We start from the raw sequence: 21,597 nt of genomic DNA, 5'->3' as shown, positions 1-21,597 counted from the left end.
CCAGGCTCCATCTGAGGACTTGCCGACGATGGGCCCATAAAAGGTGGATTGTGATGTGTGGCAAATGCAACCTGTTTTCACTGTAAATGCAGTGATGGAGGAGTCTACTTTTTGCCTTCCTAAACGTTACATGTTATCAACCAATCACTTCTCTTTATTATGCTTTTGAAAATCCTCTTCATAAATTGTAGTTTATGTAACGTGTCTAACTTTGAAATCAGTATTTGGTAACTATAAAAAGCAGTATGATAAAACACAAGTTTTCTTTCCGCTGTAAACAAGCTCACTGTCGGGGAACTGGCTTTTTTTTTTCCCCTTCGACTTACTCAGGTTAGACATACTTATTTTAAAACTTCAGGAAAAATAAAAGAAGAAAAAATAAAGATCGGTCATAAACTCTCTTAAATTAAGAGGGAAAAAAAAACCCATGATTAGTATTATGGTTTATATCTTTCCATATTTTTTCTATGCATATCCATTCATTCACTCATATTTTCTAAGTCTCTAACAATTCTTAGATATCTTTCTGTTAGCAAGTTCAAATCTAAGAATATCTTAAATTCCTAAAGACAGAATTACTAGAGAAAAGAGTACGTGTAGTTTTAACTGACAAACTGCTTCCAGAAATATATAAACTTATATTCTTAACTGCATATTCTCCTCAACCAGTGGTTGTCTTTAATGGACTTACAACTGAAAAACAGTACATCATCTTTGTTTTCTTTTGTTTGTTTTATTTTTTTAACATATATTTATTATTGAGAGACAGAGAGACACAGAGTGTGAGCAGGGGAGGGGTAGAGAGGGGGAGACACAGAATCTGAAGCAGGCTCCAGGCTCTGAGCTGTCAGCACAGAGCCTGACGCAGGGCTCGAACTCACAAACCATGAGATCATGACCTGAGCTGACGTCAGATGCTCAACCGAGTCACCCAGGTGCCCCTGTTTTCTTTTGTTTTTAATGACTATTGGGGTCGAACATCCTTTGAAATATTTGTTGGCTATAGATTTTCTTTGTGAGGAGTTTCTTTTTTTAAATTGTCAGTCAGGTCTTTTTTCACTTGTGTAAGTTCTTTATAGCAAAGGGTTTTTCTGATACAGAATTTTAAAATTCAGCCATTATTCCCCTTTATGGTGGCTACAGTTTGGTGTCATGAATAAGAATGCTGCCCCCATTGCAAGCTTTTAAAAATATTAACCTGTGTTCTCTCCTTTATTTATGGTTTATTTATTTTTGTCTTTAATTCCTACCATTCTACTTCTAGGAATCTACCATTAGAAAATACTTTTTAAACGGTAGCAAAGATATTTGTATAATGATCACTGCAGTACTATTTAAAATAGCAAAGGAATGGAGCACTCAGGTGGCTCAGTTAAGCATCTGACTCTTGATCTTGGCTCAGATCATGATCTTATGGTTCGTGAGGTGATGACACAGAGCCTGCTTGAGATTCTGTCTCTCATTCTCTCTGCCCCTCATCTGCTTGTGCGCACTCTCTCTCAAAATAAATAAATGAACTTTAAAATACAATAAAATAAAATAGGAAAGGAATCAAAACAACCTAAATGTCCAACAATAAAAACAGTTAAGTTATAGGATATTTATTCTATGATTATCAGTAATCATGTCTGTAAGACATCTTTAACATCAAATATGCTTCAACATAGTTTTTTTTGACAGAGAGAGAGAGAGCATGAGAAGAAGAGGGACAAGGAGAGAGAGAGAGAATCTTAAGCAGGCTCCACATTCAGCATGGAGCCCGACGCGGGGCTCTATCTCATGACCTGAGCCGAAATCAAGAGTCAGATCCTTAACTGACTAACCACCCAGGCACCCCTGCTTCAGTATAGTTTGAAGAAAAAAACACCAAGATTCAAAATTAATTGCACATACATTATGATTTCATTTGTATTAAAAATATGGATATAGGGGCGCCTGGGTGGCGCAGTCGGTTAAGCGTCCGACTTCAGCCAGGTCACGATCTCGCGGTCCGTGAGTTCGAGCCCCGCGTCGGGCTCTGGGCTGATGGCTCGGAGCCTGGAGCCTGTTTCCGATTCTGTGTCTCCCTTTCTCTCTGCCCCTCCCCCGTTCATGCTCTGTCTCTCTCTGTCCCAAAAATAAATAAAAAACGTTGAAAAAAAAATTTTTTTTAATAAAAAAATAAAAAATAAATAAATAAAAATATGGATATGAAAGGTTAGAAAAAATCTAGAACTCATAATGACAACTGTCCTTTTTATACTCATCCTTATTAGGTGCCTCGTTAGCATATTAGGTAGTGTGTCTCATATATCCATCCTTGTTTCCAAATCTTCTATCATTCTCATATAATACTTCTTTTTATAAATTTTTTTAAATGTTTATTTATTTTTGAGACAGAGAGAGACAGAGAGAGACAGAGAGCATGAACAGGGGAGGGGCAGAGAGAGAGGGAGACACAGAATCTGAAGCAGGCTCCAGGCTCCGAGCTGTCAGCACAGAGCCCGATGCGGGGCTAGAACTCATGGACTGTAAGATCATGACCTGAGCTGAAATCAGATGCTTAGCCGACTGAGCCATTCAGGTGCCCCAATTCTCATATACTTTCATAATCACACACAAAAAATAAAGCTCCTTTATGGATATAATGGCTTAAATAAAGGAGTAAAAATTTGATGCTTTGGAAAGCAATAAGGTAAACAAAAACTATCATGAAGCAGAAGGATATTCATGATACTTTACTTTTATCACAGTTTGTTCTAGAAAAGATATATGATACATGAAATATGATTAAATGACACAAATTAGAAGTAGGTGAGAAAGATCAAGGGAAAAAAAAACAAGGACAGAGAGAAAAACTAGAGCCACAAATGAGGCTAGGCACACTCACCGTGGAATTCTGCACACCTGCTAAAACTGGGCCACAGACACTACTGTGGATTTCTGGAGAGAAACCCAGTCAGTTTTGAGACTCAGAGTACTCCTAAAATATGCAGGCCAATAAAAACTCCAACCAGGAGCATGTAGTAAAATTTTCCTCTGTGAAATTCAGGGTCTAACTTGGTAAGGAGAATAAAGTAAAAAGGGGTTTTTTGCTCTATTTTCTAGTAACAATAAAAAAGAGAAAAGGGTACACCCACAGTTCCATTATCAGAGACAACCACTATACTGTTTTGTGTCTCTCCAAAATCTAGAATGCCCCACAAGATCACAAGGTCATGGGTACTCACCTAAAGTCAGATCTACAAATAGGTAACAGAGTGCAAGAGTTGTACTGAAGAATATTCATTTTTGCCATCATTCTGTGTGAATATCTCTAGGCATCCCTGCCAACTTGTGGTCTTTGTGTGTGTGTGTGTGTGTGTGTGTGTGTGTGTGTGTTTTGTGTGTTTTGTTTTTGTTTTGCAAATTCAACACTTTAGAACACCTAGCACAGATCCACAGGGCAATCAATCCCCCCACCCCGCAGAGCATCTGTCCATTGGGCCTCATCTTACCACAAAAGAACTCTTATTCCTCAGGAGCTGATGTGCCTAACTACTGTGGCCTGGAGCCCTTCCAAAGAATTCCCATTCAACCCAAAATTTACAACCAGTTTACTCTAGAGACATTTGGTCTTCATCAGAAATGTCATCTGTCCAAGCCATAGCCGGATCCCCGTCCCTTCCCTGCAAAGGGCCCTCTTCCCTTGTCAAATATTAGCCAGCTAATCTCATCCTGCTTCAAAACCCTGCTACCCTAAGAGGGTACCTGAGAATCATGACCAGGGAGGCTTCTGGTCTCTCCTCACGCTCCTCGGGGCTTCCTTTCTCAGAGCTTCATTTTACACCAAGCCCTTCTGGAACACCCATTCCGTAATTAAATTCCTGTCCTTCTTCCACTTATTCAGATTCTGAAAGCTGGCTCTCCTCTGGGACTACAGCCTCCCTGCTGTCCCATCAGGTAGAACGCTGCTCATTTTCTCACATCTCACAAACTCCATGCCACCCCCCAAGACCAAGAGGTGCTGTTGCTATCCCCTTCACTCCACACTGCTCCCCAGCCCCATGAAAACCCTTCAGAGGCTCAGGCCATCAAGGTATGTGTCTCTATACCTCTCACACCTGTCATCTGCTGACACCCATCCTTTTCCTGATTCCCAGAAGACTCTAGTGCCTAGCTCTCGGGCTTCCTTTCCAAAGCCCTTCCAGAGTCTGGGTGCCCCTGAGATCCAGGTGGTTCATGCACACAACACCCACCTGTGAGCCACCAGCGTCTCCTTCCACTCCTATCAGGCTTTGTCACCTGGCAGAAGTTCAGACCTCCCTCTATCTAACCAGCACCTCCTGTATTTCAGACTCTTCCATTTCCCGACACCCTTGGTTCTGCAGCCTCTTGGAACCTACAATTCCTTGACATTCTGTCCAATCCCATATTTACTTCCTTTCTTATTCAGCATCAATTCCATAACCTATCCCCTTTTATTTGCCAATATCCTAAATATCCCTTTCCTAGTGTCCATTCACACGACTTTGGCAAAAATGCAACCGTGCACTTCCTGCTTTACTAGACCCAGGTGTGTGAGCACGCTCCTGGAGGAAAAGCAACATCGGGCAAACACACTAACTGACACAATAAAATCTACCACTGGACCCTCAACACTGCCAAGTAGTCTCATACTTCCTTGGTCAGCTCTTTCTCTCTCATTTTCCACATCAGTTAATGAGAAGCCTGTAGAAGTCTTGAAAACTTCTCAGCCTTACTTCTAAACCTCCCCTTCCTTCTTAGCAGAAGACCTCGAGGGAAAACTGCAGCTAGAAGCACAGAGCCCTCAACTTGCTGCCACAAAAACCAAACAGGACAAAAATTCCCTTCCTCCTCTAGAAACAATGGAAAAAGTATACCTCCCCCAAAAGAGGCCACTCATTCCATCCACTTCTGCTCAGGCTATTCGCCCTCTCTGCTTTGCGGCTTCCATCCTCCCCTCCAAACTTCACCTGAATGTCTCCTCTAGCAACACTGGGCTCTGGGCACTTACACAGGTCATGTCCATCCTTAAAACCAAACAAAAAGCGCCCCCCTCCCTTCAAGTCCGCACCTCCTCCAGCTCCTGTTCTCACTTCACCTGCAAACTGCCAACACTCGTGTCTTTCTTCTCACTCACTCGAACCCACTGCCAACTGGGTTCTGCCCCACGACCCCAGGGCAATTGCACTCACCACAGTCACGGATAGCCCTCTTGTCATCAAATCTAACGCCCGCTTTGCAATCCTTGTGTATCCTTGATCTCTAAGTGGCGCCTAGCCTGAGAAGAGCCAGTTGGGGCACAAGACTTGGTGCTTACTAAGGAGATGGGGTAAGAGACAAGAGGAGGACAGCTCCTAAAGGAAGCTGAAGGCTCCTGTCTATTTCCACTTCATCAGTTTCAACAGCCAGGCCAGGTAGTAGACGGTGCACAGTGCTGGGGAAGTGGGTGGAGCCATCCCTCTCTGGAAAATCATGCCTTGTGGAAGTACAGCATAGACAGATCTGGATTCAAGTTCTAGCTCCATCACACATCAGCTGCATGTCTTTGAGTAATTTTCTTAATATGTCTGTGTCTCCGTTTCCTCATCCACAAAGGAAAAACACCACCTATACCTGCTTCAGTGAGCGGTATACAGAGGATTAACTGACAATATATTTAAAGCACTTAGCACGAAATAAATGGCAGCTCACCCATATAGCAGAGCACTGTTGTCGTCTTAGAAGTGACAGCATGACGGTGTGCTTACTGGCATTTGCTAGCAGAGAAAGATGCCGCACCACATGCAGTGAATGGGCAGCCTGCAGAATACTCATTTTCGTACGTGGATAGAGACAAATTGCTCAGAAATTTAGAAATGATTATTTCCGGCTGGTGAGCTTATAGATGCCCTTTTATTTTATTGTTTTAGCTTACTTGAATTTCCTAGTTTCTCTACAACAAGCGCGTATTACTTAGATAAAATAAAAGGTTTCTGTTACAAAAAAAGCACAGCACCAGCACATGGTAAGTGCTCAGTAATTAGTTACTATGATGATGATACTTTCTAAAAGCCTGCAGAGAAGAGCCAGGGTCTGCCTGCTTGCCTTGAAAATGCCCAGGCTGGGGCGCCTGGGAGGCTCAGTCGGTTGAGCGTCCGACTTCGGCCCAGGTCACGATCTCGCGATCCGTGGGTTCAAGCCCCGCATCGGGCTCTGTGCTGACAGCTCGGAGCCCGGAGCCTGTTTCAGATTCTGTGTCTCCCTCTCTCTCTGACACTCCCCTGTTCATGCTCTGTCTCTCTCTGTCTCAAAAATAAATAAACATTAAAAAAAAAATTAAAAAAAAAAAAAAAAAGAAAATGCCCAGGCTGGCTCCCCACCAGACTGGAGAGGGAAGGTGCCCATGACTTGGGTTGGGGTAGAGAAGGGCTCTGCCTGCATTGGCTCTCAGTCCTAGGCTCATTTTATCTCAAGCAAAAGCAGCTCTCTACTTTGTCCAGCTTTGGTCATCAGGAATCTGAAGTAGGACAGGGGAGTCAAAGCTCAAAGTAATAAAGTATTTGTACAACCTCGTCCTCTGACCACTATCTCTGCTAGAAAACCACTGCAGAAGTGGGGGTCCCAGGGCAAGACCAGTGTGTGAGACCCTGTGTTCCTGTTTGTAATCCTCCTCTCATCCCCACACATCACAGGGTGCATGGCTACGTAGTGATATGTGTAGATACGCTTTAATGCAACGTTCAGAAAGAAGGTCCCAAATGCACCACCAAGACATTAACCTTGGTGTGATTACCTGAACCAGGAAAAGAAAAGGACTCTGGTTTGAGACAGAATTGACAGTAAGAAGTAAAACTTAATTCTGCAATGAGCTCACCCAGAGGTGGGAGCATCACAGAGAAGTGAAAATGTGGAATTAGAACTTGGAAAAGTTCTGACTTACAGGGAATCAAATAACCCCACAAAGAAGGGACAAAGACAAGAACACCAGGGAAAGGGGGTAAGGAAGGACGGAAACAGACGGGCACAGGGGAGAGCGGTGGCCAGCAGCAGGCGCCTGAGCCTGTGACTCAGTGAACAGAGGTCCCGCAGTACTGGCATTCTGGGAGGTCCGCTGCAGGGCAGAGGAGTCAAGGAGGGTGGGAAGTGGTAAGGCTGGCAAGAACTGCTGTGACAGCGAGGCGGTCACCTCGTCATTCAGCTGTTTTAGAGCATAAATTTCAGAAAAACAGGTTTTGCATTTCGCTGACTACAGAGTAAAAAATACGTTGGCCCTGGGGCAAAAAACGGAAATAATTCACGGGAAGACGGGTATCAACCTAGGACCTCTGACGACCTAACATCCATCTAAGCATCTAGATCACTGCCTGAGAAATAACAGGCACCCGGGGTCAACGGTGACAGGGGAAGACTGCGTGGATGCATGTACATGTGCACACATACGTGGACAAATTTTCTAATGCGAACCAGGTGCAGAAAGGACAGGGCAGTAATAGCAAAGAAACATCTGACAAAGGCTAAAATGTCCATAGGGAAAAGATACTCTATAATCATTGCATAAATAGAGATTAAAAAACTAAGCTCTCTCTATATTCACATGAACATGGAAAGGTCTTCAAAAATATTGTAGAGGGGGAAGTTAGAAAACAATATTGCAGTGAAATCTGAATTATATATATTTTAACTATATATGCACATATGTAAACACAAAAAAAGACTGGGAAGGATGTATACCAAATTTCAACAATGGCAGCATTTAGCGAGAACAACTTAAGTGAGAAGGGCTAAGTGAGACTTGTATTTGGTCTTTATCATCATTTACTTTATTTTTCACAATAAAGTATTTATAGTACTTGTACAATTTTTTAAATGTTTTCGTTTATTTATTTTGAGAGAGAGAGCGTGCAAGCCTGGGAGGAGCAGAGAGAGAATCCCAAGCAGGCTCCATGCTGTCAGCACAGAGCCCGACATGGGGCTCAAACTCACAAACTGTGAGATTACAACCTGAGCCGAAACCAAGAGTCGGAGGCTTAAAAGACTGAGACAGTGCTCCAGTACTCGCATCATTTTTTAAATATAGCACTGTCAGGGGCGCCTGGGTGGCTCAGTCGGTCGAGGATCCGACTTCCTCTCAGGTCATGATCTCTCGCTCCGTGAGTTCAAGCCCCGCGTCGGGCTCTGGGCTGATGGCTCAGAGCCTGGAGCCTGCTTCTGATTCTGTGTCTCCCTCTCTCTCTGCCCCTCCCCCGTTCATGCTCTGTCTCTCGCTGTCTCAAAAATAAATAAATGTTAAAAAAAAAAATTTTAAATATAGCACTGTCATCCAATAAAAGATCAAATCTGAGTGTACTTTACTCTCTGCCTTTTTCCCCCTCAAAGAATTTAGACAAGTACAGAACCTACTAAATTTTCAAAATAAAAACTTAATTCAGGGGCACCTGGGGGGCTTAGTCGGTTAAGCCTTGATTTCGGCTCAGGTCATGATCTCACAGTTCATGGGATCCAGCCCCACATCAGGCTCTGTGCTGACAGTGCAGAACCTGCTTGGGATTCTCTCTCCCTCTGTCTGCCCCTCCCTTGCTCACACATACACACTCTCTCTCTCTCTCTCTCAAAATAAGTAAACTTTAAAATATTTTAAAAAATCATTTATTTTCTACAATGAAAAAGAGAAAAGGCACAGAAGAGAGAGATATTCATAAACACTTCTCCTAATACCATTCACAAAGCCACCTTCAATCTATTAAAACTTCTAAAAATATCTGTAAATCCTTCTTCATCATGTGGCCTGTGGTGGTGGGGGAATACCAACAAACAGGATGGTTTCCTGAACAAAGTACTTTCTTTATTCAAAAATATAAAGTGATGACTCCTGAGATAGGTTGAAACTGTAATTAAGTCTTGGTCTACTGTACTGGGAAACAAATGACTCCATTTTCGGGTTTGTTTCTTTTTTAATGTATCCTTTTATAATAAGCTGGTAACTAAGTAAAACCAGTAGAAGTATACGTTTATGTATTGATATATATATACATAGCGATCAAGTATATTTTCTCCTAATAGTGTAAATATTGTTATTCTTCCTCTGGATCAGTGATTCTCAACCAGGAGTAATGTTGTCCCCAGGGAATACTTGGCAATGTCTGGAGACATTTTTAGTTGTCTCCACTGGAGGTTGGAGGTGGGTACTACAGGCATCTAGTGGGTAGAGACCAGGCATGCTGGGAAACATCCTACAATGCATAGGACACCCCCTCACACACACAACAAAGAATTATTCAGTCCAAAACATCAATACTGCCAAGGATAAGAAACACTGCTTGAAACCTAAAATTGTACTGCTACTTAAAATATTGAAAAAACAATTGAAAAAGTAAAGATACATTAAAGTTACTCTTTTATAAGTAGAATTAGCTTAAGAGTATGGATTTGAAAATAAAAATATGGGATTGATAGTCCTAAAAATTCAACTTAGAATCCTGGTTACCTACTTTGTAACAGTGAACAAGTTAAAGTCTCTGCCTCAGTTTCCTCATCTCTAAAATTATAACTAGAAGATCTACCTTTTAGGGTTGCTGTGAACATTAAGCCAGACAATCTCAGGACCCTGTCCACTACCCACCTAGCACACAGCAAAAATGCAATAAATATTTGTTCCTAATCTTCTCTTCTTCCCCTCCCCCTATGATCCATTTCAAATACACCAAATTACAACCATGGTCTTGCCAGAGATTTCGAATGATACAGCAATTCATAAATTTCAATAGTAATGTGATATTATTAACATTAAATAATATCATGACCGAAAATAGGTGAAAGTAGAGGGATTAAATGTTTTATTTGAAAGACCGCAGTCACAATTTCTCCTTCGTTTTAAGATTAAAAATTCACATATAATCCTTTTAATCTGAATACATCTACTCTGTATCAAAAAGCCACATCCACCATTGAATGAAGGTGAATCGAGTCATACAAAGGGAAGGAAGAAAGCAAGAACCATGAAGGTAGGCCTCCAACTCATTAAGACCATTCAACAGGGGTGGAAGGTAATGACAGGACCTACTTTGGTGGTGATCCTATACGTAATGTAGGTCTCCATGGTACAGACATGCTTCTTGGGGTCATCAACTGTGACAAAGAGATCTCTGGTCTCACCATCAATGTCATCATCAAGCTGAAGTCTGTTGAGAAGGGAAGATGAAGAAGCTGGACTCGAAGTACCTGCTGGGGTACCACCGTTGGGCAAAATGAGATCCTGAAAGAGGAGAAGAGTCACCTTACAAATTAAATGAAAACACACATCTGGAGAACATCAGCAAAAGTGGCTGCTTTAACCAAACCAAGAAACATCTCTAAACATAAAAGTAATGTTCAAAGAAACTGATCCTTTCTTTACTTAACATTTATTTATTTATTTATTTATTTATTTATTTATTTATTTATTATTTTGAGAGAGAGAGAGAGCACACGAGTGGGGGAGGGGCAGAGAGAGAGGGGAGAGAGAATCCCAAGCAGGCTCTGCACTGTCAGCGCAGAGCCCGATGTGGGGCTCAAACTCACGAACCGCCACATCATAACCTGAGCTGAAACCAAGAGTCAGACGCTTAACCAACTGAGCCACCCAGGTGCCCTTTATTTAACATCTTTTAAGTGAACAGGGCTTCTGTGACTAATAGAAACAAACTGTGGCAGTACTATACACCAAATTCATGCCAATTCATTGTCCAGCAAGCACTGGAGGAACCACCAGAACCAAACAGTTGAGGGACAGAGAACATAACAGCCCCACCATCGTCAGACTTTGACAGAGAAAGAATGCCATGCACACACCGCAAGAGCATTCTCCTTTCCCCCTTTCTCAAGATCACCTGGGCCCAGGTAGACATTAACACATCGGAACCCTCTTAAATACTTAGCACATTTAAAAACTCAATCAGCCATCACAAAGAGACCACTAAACATTATGTGCCTCCTGAAAGCAGTTCCCACCACCACCTAAAAAGTATACTTGCCAAAATATTGAATCTGAATCCTGAATAAATCTCTAGACACAACATCAACTTGTAGGAAATATAGAGGAATGAGGGAGATATTAAACCATACTATAAGTATGAAATCAGAAAAACCCATGCTGTATGAAATTAAAGAGAACCAAAGACCGAGCTTCTTCAATAAATAAACTGCAAGGAGACAGAAAGACAGAAGAAGCACCTAGAGATGTAAAGCAATCTGAGAGACCTATTGACAACTGCAGTGGATCCTCATTAAAACAAGACGTTAGGGGCACCTGGGTGGCTCAGTTGGCTGAGCATCTGACTTCGGCTCAGGTCATGATCTTATGGTTCGTGGGTTCGAGCCCCGCATCAGACTCTGTGCTGACAGCTCGGAGTCTGGAGCCTGTTTCAGATTCTGTGTCTCCTTCTCCCTCTGCCCCTCCCTGGCTCACTCTCTCTCTCTCTCAAAAATAATAAACATTTAAAAAGTGTTAACAGATTTGGTGATATTCAGGGAAATGTAAATACTGATCAGTTATTTGATGGAATTTAGAAATGTATTAGGTGTGATAACAAAAGTATTATGATTTTACAAAGACTTCATCTCTTAGAAATATATAGAAAAATATTCATGGATGAAATGATAGGATATGCGGTATTTGCTTCAAAATAATTAAGAATAGGTAGACGGAGATATAGATGATACAAGATGCCCCAAGGTTGATAACTATAGAAGCCAGTATCTGTAGGTTTCTCCTCTTTTGTATATGTATAAATTTGTCCACAACATACAAGTTTTCAAATGGCGGGAGGGGTACAAATGGCAGAAAAGAAAGAGATGGAAAATTTTTTAAATTATGGACCTCTTTTTAGGCCTTAGTGGGAAGCCACTTGACTAAATCATGTTCCTGCAATATCCAAAAAAGGTAGTCAGTCTTACCTCTTTTGGTTTTTAGGTTTAATAACAGACAAAGCCCTGTCTAGCAGTAGATGTGAACATCTATATGTCACTTTGGAGTCATCAGAAGGCAAAGACTAAGGAATACAATAAGAGACTGACACCATGGAAAAGACCTTGGAAACACTGTTGTCCTGTTGGTCATTAGATCACAAGTTGGAGATGGGGAGATGCTTTCCCTTGAATTCTCTCTTCTTGTCTGCAGGTTGGATATGACTTAGCCCTCAGGTAAGAGGACACAGAGGAAATGAGAGGTCAACCTAGCAGTCACATCCATGGGCTCTAGCTGGAAAGAGGGCTGTGACAAGGTGGAGTCTGGAGTCAAGGGCAATGTCACCCAACTCAATGGATGATGGAAAGTAAACAGATAAGGCACCTTCCTTTGTCTCCATTTCTAGAGTGCAGATTAATTTAATCACATGCATGATTACACAATGTCAAAAATATTTTTTGTGATTGCTAAAAAAATTCCACATTCACAGAAGACCCCACTCTCCACTTCTCCTCAGCCCAAGGGCTTGTCAGCTGGGAAGGCGAACCCTACAGTAGCTGCCCTCAGTGTGGACGTGACTGTAGAACCTTAGCTACAGCAGCATCAGCTCATCTGACTGCCCTGTCAGCATACAGACAGGGCATGCAGTGGCCATACCCCAGCGTCTAGGGATCTGAGAAGACACCTTCTCTGGAGCTCTGTGATAATAACCATCGTGCCTCCATCATTTCAGTAAATATTTAAACACTGACCTCAGGCACGGCCCGCACCAGGCATTGCAGGGGCCCACCCCTACTTACGTTTCATCAACACTAGCACACTGGCCCTCAGAATGGCTCTGCCGATGGCTAAGCATTGCACAAGAGAAACAAAGAACTCAAAATCTTTAGACAGATAAGCCAACATGGGCTCTGACAGCAGCTTTCCACCATCTGGCCTGGACAGATCTTACCGGCCTTGTTTCTCACGACTTCAGTTCTGGAACCCACCATGCTGTTTCGTGCTCCTCACCTTTGCTTGCAAAGCTACCCCTCTTTTTTATGTAGTGGTCTCCAAGTATCTCACTTGAATCTGTTCAAATGCACCCTTCTCTTGGAATCCTCCATTGATCCACCCCCTAGCAGAAATTAGTTACTCCTTCTCAGTACTTTGAAGATACTACCACTGAAGCAGTTTTCAGGGTTTTGGGTTTTTTTTAAGTTTGTTTTATTTATTTTGAAAGAGAAAGAGCACACAGCAGGGGCAGAGAGAGAGGGAAAGAGAGAATCCCAAGCAAGTTTGCACTGTCAGCGCAGAGCCTGATGCGGGGCTCAAAGTCAAGAACCATGAGACACGACCTAAGCCGGAATCAAGAATTGGACGCTTAACGACTGAGCCACCCAGGCGCCCCAGCAGTTTTCAGTTTTAATCATTTATTTACATATGTAACATCTACAAACACTGTGAGTCCCCAACAACTGTGACTGTGTCTTGTTCACCTCTGTGTGTGTGTGTGTGTGTGTGTGTGTGTGTGTGTGTGTACATATCTGTTTGCAGGTGTCCCAGTGACTCCAAGCCAACTTCCCTGACCTTTGCTCCGGGACCTCTGCCAATAACTTTCCAAAAGCAGCCCACACAAAGGTCTGAGATGTCTTGGCCAGACAGCGGGAAGTTAACTTGTTCTCAAGTCAGTTGGTGGGGGTAGGGGTGGGGGAGGGAGAGTCAGTCAAACAGACCTTATCACACTGAAGACTTTTTCCTCCCAGGACTACGTGACCAGGGAAACACTCATACCCTTACTATCAGGTGTTTCACGGAGTATTATGTAAGCACATATGAATAGTCGACGACCTACAAATGTCTATAATTTCCTAAAATGGGAGCCCCCAGCTCAGCTTTCAATGGCACATGTGCACACAGTGTTTCCACATTCTTTATATATACGTACACTATATATATATATATATATATATATATATATATATATGAAGACTATAATCTTTATACACACACACAGATATACAGAGAGAGAGAGAGAGAGAGAGCACACATGCGCAAGTGCAGGGGAGGGGCAGAGAGAGAGGGAGAGAATCCCAAGCAGGCTCTGCACTGTCAGCACAGAGCCTGATGTAGGGCTCGAACTCACCAAACAGGAGATCACGACCTGAGCTGAAGTCAGATGCTTAACCAACTGAGCCACCCAGGCGCCCCTGTGTCCACATTCTTATTTCATTACAGCTCATGTCAGCCTTGTGATGGTTAGCAAGACAGATATACTGTCTCTGCCAAGAAGGAGGCAACTCAAAAAGGTTAGGTCATGTGTCCAAATGAAGCTAGCCATTGCTATGCTAAGAGCTGAACGCAGGTTTCTAGTTCTGAGTTCAAGGTTCTTATCAAGCTGAATGCCTTTTGTGTGGCTTTTTCCAACCCAACAACATCCCTCATGTCCACCATCTGGCCATAAATCCTTCTGGGTAAATATGAAGCTTCTGTTCTCAAAGCCAGTCAAGGAAAGCTAACACTTCCCTTAGGGTCTTAATACAAGTTACGCCCTCAAATGACTCCCCCTCAAGATATGGTCCCCATGAGAAGCAAATGTGGAGGGAAAATATGAAAATCAAGGGGCGCCTGGGTGGCTCAGTTGGTTGGGCCTCAGACTTCCGCTCAGGTCATGACCTCACGCCCTGAGGGTTCGAGCCCCGTGTTGGGCTCTGTGCTGATATGATAACTAGGAGCCTGGAGCCTGCTTTGGATTCTGTGTCTCCCTCTCTCCGTCCCCATCCTGCTCACACTCTGTCTCTCAAAAATAAATAAAGATTAGAAAAAATATTTTACATTTTTTTTAATGTTTTTATTTATTTTTGAAGGAGAGACAGAGACAGAGCATGAGCAGGGGAGGAACAGATAAAGAGGGAGACACAGAATCCAAAGCAGGCTCCAGGCTCTGAGCTGTCAGCACAGAGCCCGATGCGGGGCTCGAACCCACAAACTATGAGATCATGACCTGAGCCGAAGTTGGACGCTCAACCGACTGAGCCACCCAGGCGCCTCAGAAAAAATATTTTAACAAAAATATGAAAATCTAGGAAGAGAGGACAGTCCAGTACTCTAGCAGCAGGCATGCAACAGTGAGAGACCTAAGTTCTCGAGCAGGTGCTATGGGACAGCAGCACGTTTCTGACCAACATGAACCATGGAATGCGAGAAGTGGCAGAATCCTTGGCTCAATGCAAAAGGCTTCTGGTTCATTCTTGCTGCCCTAGGGTCAGGCTTCCATACTGCAGCCAGGCAGCTCTTTGAGAAGTGTTAATCAGAGCATGCCACTCCCCTGCTCAAAACTCTCAAAGACACCCACTCACACTCAGAATCAAATCCAACCTCCCTCCCATAACCTATGAGGGCCAATGTGACCTCACCATTCCCCCTGACCTCATCCTTGACATTCTTCCCCTGCTTCACCACGTTCCAGATGCACAGGTCTCGGCTCACCTAGACCTGAGTGCTTCCATGTTTGCTGCTCACTGTACCTGGACCAGTCCTCTCCCCTCACATTCCCACGTGGCTGGCTCTTCTCTTCAAATAGGTTCCTGCTAGGGGCGCCAGGTTCAGTTGGTTAAGTGTCCAACTTCAGCTTGGGTCGTGGTCCCATGGTCTATGGGTTCGAACCCTGTGTCAGGCTCTGTGCTGACGGCTTAGAGCCTGGAGCCTGCTTCAAATTCTGTGTCTCCCTCTCTCTCTACCTTTCTCCCACTTGTTCTCTCTCTCTCTCTCTCTCTCTCTCTCTCTCTCTCAAAAATAAATAAACATTAAAAAAAATAAAAAAAAAATAGGTTCCTGCCCAAATGACACCTTCTCAGCCCACAAAAATCTAAAAATACCCCTGCACCCCTCTATCACTTCCCAGAGCCTTCCCTGCCTTTATTTTAGTCACAGACTCTCACCATCTGAAAAGTTATTATGTATTGACTGACGGTCTGACAAGAGGAGAGACTTTGTCATATTTTCTTCTCCTCTACATAGTAGGCACTCAACATATATCTGATAAATGAATGAGTCTTAGAAATGATCCAACTCAATCCCTTGCCAGTAGAAGGGACTCAATAAAGGTCTGTCAAATGACAATGACACCGAGCCTGGCAATGACTGGGCAGTTCTGAACCCCAGTTCAGAGTAGACTCCGGCAAGTTTCTTAACCTCTCTATGCCCTAATCTCCTCGTTTATAAAATGGGTATAATGGGATTGAATTAGCTAGTACATGAAGCAGATGGAATAGTGCCTGGAACACAGTGGGTGCTACAACACTAGTAACAGACTAAAACACAAAAAACAAAAAACAACAAAAAAAGCCAAATCAACTTGCCTGCAAGTATTCTTGCATCCCCCTGTAGACTATGGGGCTGGGCTCACAACAGACACTTAACAAATGCTGCTGAAAATAAAAACTGTATGGGGAGTCATCGCTGGTGCCTCAAATACACTTTCCTTAATGATTTTCCTGTAGCTACAGTAACTCTTGTGAAAATTACAACATATAAATAAATGAAAACACCTCGTTGTTCCCAAATATTAATTCTCACCTAATGCAGGTTTCAGTTATAAGTGAATTTCTTCTCCCCCTCTACCCCTTTTTACCTAGGAAGAGAAATACGTACATGAGCTGCTACAGAAACCCCTCTGGTTCAAAGAATTTCAGTTACCAGATCCACTATCGTGGTCAGCCAGGCAGAAGACAGATTATTAAATTAACATAAATCACTGGCAAAACTCTATATTGCATTATACACATGGTTTATGAAAAGAAAGTGGTATACATTAGGAGTCAATATGGGTTTGATTTTTAGAAAATCATGCTTAGGGAAAAAAAAAGGAGAGAAGGACAGAGACAAACCAAGAAAGAGACTCTTAACTATAGAGAACAAACTGATGGTTACCAGAGGGGGGTGGGGGGGTGGGGAGTGTGTGAAATAGGTGATGGGGATGAAGGAGAGCACTTGTGATGAGCACCAGGTGACTAAAATAAAAACTAAAAAAAAAAAAAAAAAAGTCCTGCTTAAACACTCGAAGCTCTCTTTTTGATACTATGAGAGGGAAGTGGGCAACATGATCTAGTTTCAGGAGAGCTTGATGTAAGGCGTCCTCACACTGAAGGGGAGAGTGCTCATAATGTACCTGACTCGTCTCTATTTACCTGCCTCCTGCCAGGCACACAGGAGATGCCTGAAGAATGAATAGGTCCTACAGAGACTGAACAGAACACTCCTGATTGTTGACTTTGTCGTAAAGTTGAATTTAAGCCCACTTTGGAGAATACAATCAAAGGCAAACTCTCAAAAATGTTCTGTTCAAGGATGTTCATAGCAGAGCAAAGAACACGGAGTGAACCCTGGAAAAATCCCAAAGGCTCGATAACCAGGAAATGATCGTGTTTATACTAATAGGAATGTTACACACTCATTTAAAAACTATAAAACTAGACTCCTAGATAAACTCTGTGAGCTGAGCACAGACACACCCTGCTCTCTCCCTCTTTCCATTCTCCAGATACTCACTTAACAAGCTACAGAAGGGAAGAGAAAGAGCAGTGAGGGGAAAAAAAGAAAAAGAAAAAGAAAAGCAGTGACTAGAATTGGACCAGACTGGAAACCAGGCAAGAATGCCATCCAAATGCTAAAACCTCCAAAGGTTTTCTACGGGATATAATTGGGACACAAGTGAGGAAAAGAACTAAGAGGTATCTTTAACCCATGTCCCTGAAGTCACTCAAGGTTATCAAGGTTTCCTAAGAAGTAGAAAATGCCCTGAAGCCCTCACCTACACTCTAATTTGAAAGTGCAAACTTCTGGGGGAATGGGCAAGTGGGAGGGCCAACAGCGGGGCAAAGGAGGACCACCAGAGTATCTGGCTGCTGTGGACAAGGGGATGCCAAGCACAGGCAGATACACCGTGTAAGGACCACCAGCAAAGGGTGTCTGCCCACACACACTGCTTCCTCTCACCATGAAGGGTAGAGATGCAAATGTAAGCCAAGAGCCAAAGGAACATGAAGGCAGCTGGCCAGCTGCCCTGGGCAGATCCAACCAACCACAGAGACCGCAAACTGAAGGAGCTGGGCTCTACCAAGATGGGGAGAAAACCCAAAACAAGAAGGAAGCCAGGCTATGCTGGATCCAGATGCAGAGAGAAATGAGGCCAAGTTTCCCTGAGTGACTATCCAGGACCCTGGCTTTCTTCCTTCTGACTCTTCCCCACTGCTAGATCACTCAACTGATCTGGCAACTGATAACCTAAGATCTGAGAAGACAATTCTAACATCATGGGGAAAGAGAGGGGATCCATTAATTCACTTGTTCTGATAGGTGGCAAATGGCAGGCCTGCATTACCTCATTAGACACAGGAAAACCTAAAAATATATCCAGACTATCTTCGCTCATCATTCAGACCCAAGAAGACCAAAACATGAAGAAAGTAGCCCAGTCCTCAAGAGCAGATAAATACAAATATGTATGATTTACCTCATGAAATAGAACACTTTAGGCTCTAACAAAAGTCAAAACTGGAAGAGGGAATAAAGAAGCTAAAGTATAAACTGAAAACAGAAAAGAGTAAATATTACAAGCCAAACCAGAATATATTTCTTCTAAAAGATGAATTAGATCAAGTAAAATTTAGGAAGTCTGATCAATATACAGTGGTGGGGTAGGGAGAGGAAGAGGCAGTAACTATTACCTCTTTGCATGATTATAAATTACAAGGATAGGGGCGCCTGGGTGGCTCGGTCGGTTAAGCGTCCAACTTCAGCTCAGGTCACGATCTCGCGGTCCGTGAGTTCGAGCCCCGCGTCGGGCTCTGGGCTGATGGCTCAGAGCCTGGAGCCTGCTTCCGATTCTGTGTCTCCCTCTCTCTCTGCCCCTCCCCCGTTCATGCTCTGTCTCTCTCTGTCTCAAAAATAAATAAACGTTAAAAAAAATTTTAATAAAAAAATAAAAAAATAAATTACAAGGATATGCTGTGAAAAACTATGCCAATGAACTTGCAAGTCTAGATGAGATAGATACCTTTGCAGGAAAATACATGGCCAAAATGAAATTTAGTTGAGGTAGAAAATCTAAATAACCACAGAACTGCTGTCACAGAACTTTTACTGAAAGGTAAGCTAAGCCCCATGGTTGTACAGCTCAGCTCCACCGAAACTCAAGGAGCAAGTTCTGTTTTATCCAATTACTCTAAGACACATACTTTTAAAAAATGGAGAGGGGTGCCTGGGTGGCTAAGTCATTTAAAGCATCTAACTCTTGATTTTGGCTCAGGTCATAATATCACAGCTCATGGAATCAAGCCCCGCATGCTGTCAGCATGGAGCCCGCTTGGGATCCTCTCTTTCCCCCTCTCTCTTTCCCTCCCCTGCTCGTGCTCTTTCCCTCTCTCTCAAAATAAATAAATATTGGGGCACCTGGGTGGCTCAGTCAGTCAAGCGTCCGACTTCAGCTCAGGTCATCATCTCACAGTTTGTGGGTTCGAGCCCCGTGTCAGGCTCTGTGCTGACAGCTCAGAGCCTGGAGCCTGCTTTGGATTCTGTGTCTCCCTCCCTGTACCCCTTCCCACTTCTGAAATAAGCAAACATTAATAAAATTAAAAATAAATAACTTTAAAATTTTTTAAAGAAATAATAAACCTTTTAAATCATTTTATAAGGATTAACTATATCTGATATCAAAATACCAGTACAGAAAAGGAAATTAGATAGAAGTGTAAACATGTCAATAAAGTAACAGCAAGTGGTATATTAAAAGAATTTTTAGGGACACCTGGGTGGCTCAGTCAGTTGAGCATCTAACTTCAGCTCAGGTCATGGTCTCATAGGTTGTGAGTTTGAGCCCCGTGTCAGGCTCACTGCTGTCAGTGCAGAGCCTGCTTTATATCCTCTGTTCCTCTCTCTCTCTTTGCCCCTTTCCCCTCATGCTCTCTCAAAAATAAATAAACATTTTTAAAAAAAGAATTTTTAAAAAGAAGAATATATCAGGGCACCTCGGTGGCTCAGCTGTTTAAGCATCTGACTCTTGATTTTGGTTCAGGTCATGATCTCACATTCATGAGATAGAGCCTCATGTTGGGCTCTGTGCTGCGAATGGAGTCTGCTTGGGATTCTCTCTCTCTCCCTCTCTCTCTACCTCTCCCTTGCTCGCATGCTCTCAATCTCTCTCAAAATAAATAAACGTTTTTTAAAATAAACTAAAATAAGTAAAACTCAAAACAAGCATATTCACATACAAAATTTTTTTTAAAAAAGAAGAATATATCAGGATCAAGTCAAATATATTCTAGGAAATCAAGAGTAATTTAACATTAGGAAATCTATTAATGTAATTTATTATGTTAACTGATCACATAATCATTGTTGAATATAATCATGTCCTTATTGGTATCAGTCATTGGTAATGAATTGGTATCAGCCATTCCAATAAAATCTCAAAGTAAAATTAAGAAATAAAAGTAAAAGGGGCGCCTGGGTGGCGCAGTCGGTTAAGCGTCCGACTTCAGCCAGGTCATGATCTCGCGGTCCGTGAGTTCGAGCCCCGCGTCAGGCTCTGGGCGGATGGCTCGGAGCCTGGAGCCTGTTTCTGATTCTGTGTCTCCCTCTCTCTCTGCCCCTCCCCTGTTCATGCTCTGTCTCTCTCTGTCCCAAAAATAAATAAAAAAAACGTTGAAAAAAAAAATTAAAAAAAAAAAAAAGAAATAAAAGTAAAGTTCAAACGTAAAGCAAACAAGCTCAAAGTAAAAGCAAACAAGTGAAACTTCTTTGCAGTTGAATTTCTGTACACTAATAATGAAGTACCAGGAAAGAGAAATTAAGGAAATAATACCATTTACAATTGCATCAAAAATAATAAAATACCTAGGAATAAACTTAATGAAGGAGGTAAAAGACTTATAATCTGAAAACCATAAAACATTGATGAAAGAAACTGAAGATGACACACATAAAAAATATTCCATGTTCATGGACTGGGAGAACAAATACTGTCAAAACGTCCACACCACCCAAACAACCTACATATTTAATACAATCTCTATCAAAATAACAATAGCATTTCTCACAGAACTAGAACAAATAAGCCTAAAATTTGTATGGAACCACAAAGACTCCAAATAGCCAAAGCGATCTTGAAGAAGAACAAAGCTGGAGGTATCACAATCCCAGATTTGAGGTTGTACAACAAAGCCATAGTAATCAAAATGGTATGGTAGCGGCACAAAAACAGACACATCAGTGGATCAAAATCTACAGTCCAGAAACAAACCCATAATTATATGGTCAATTAGTCTACGACAAAGGAGTCAAGAACACGCAATGGGAAAAAGACAGCTTCTTCAACAAACGGTGTTGGAAAAACTGGACAGCTACATCCAAAAGAACAAAACTGGACCATTTTCTTACACCACACACAAAAAATAAACTCAAGATGGATTAATGTGAGACCTAAAACCATAAAATTCCTAGAAGAAAAACATTGGCAGTAATCTCTTTGATGTAATCTCTGTTTGGCCAACAGACACATGAAAAGATGTTCAATGTCACTCATCATTGGGGAAATGCAAACAAAACCATAATGAGATAATCACTTCACACCTGAAAGAATGGCTAAACTCAAGACCACAGGAAACAACAAGCGTTGGGAGGATGTGGAGAAAAAAGGAACTGTTGCATTCTTA

The 21,597-nt window shown here is 42.4% G+C and overlaps 1 protein-coding gene across 2 annotated transcripts in view; it reads right to left on the bottom strand.

Moving 5' to 3' along the window:
* The window catches only part of SNX30 (sorting nexin family member 30), a 116,790-nt gene that overhangs the window by 52,966 nt on the left and 42,227 nt on the right, over positions 1–21,597 (bottom strand). For both annotated transcript variants that reach the window (XM_030292693.1, XM_030292694.1), the window contains exon 2: positions 10,025–10,216. In XM_030292693.1, the coding sequence (XP_030148553.1) occupies positions 10,025–10,216 (192 nt within the window). The remainder of the gene's footprint in view (positions 1–10,024; positions 10,217–21,597) is intronic.

The sequence above is a fragment of the Lynx canadensis genome, chromosome D4, assembly GCF_007474595.2.
Source record: "Lynx canadensis isolate LIC74 chromosome D4, mLynCan4.pri.v2, whole genome shotgun sequence".
NCBI lineage: Eukaryota > Metazoa > Chordata > Mammalia > Carnivora > Felidae > Lynx > Lynx canadensis.
Note: the sequence above shows the minus strand (reverse complement) of the source record. Positions and strands in the feature narration are given on the sequence as shown.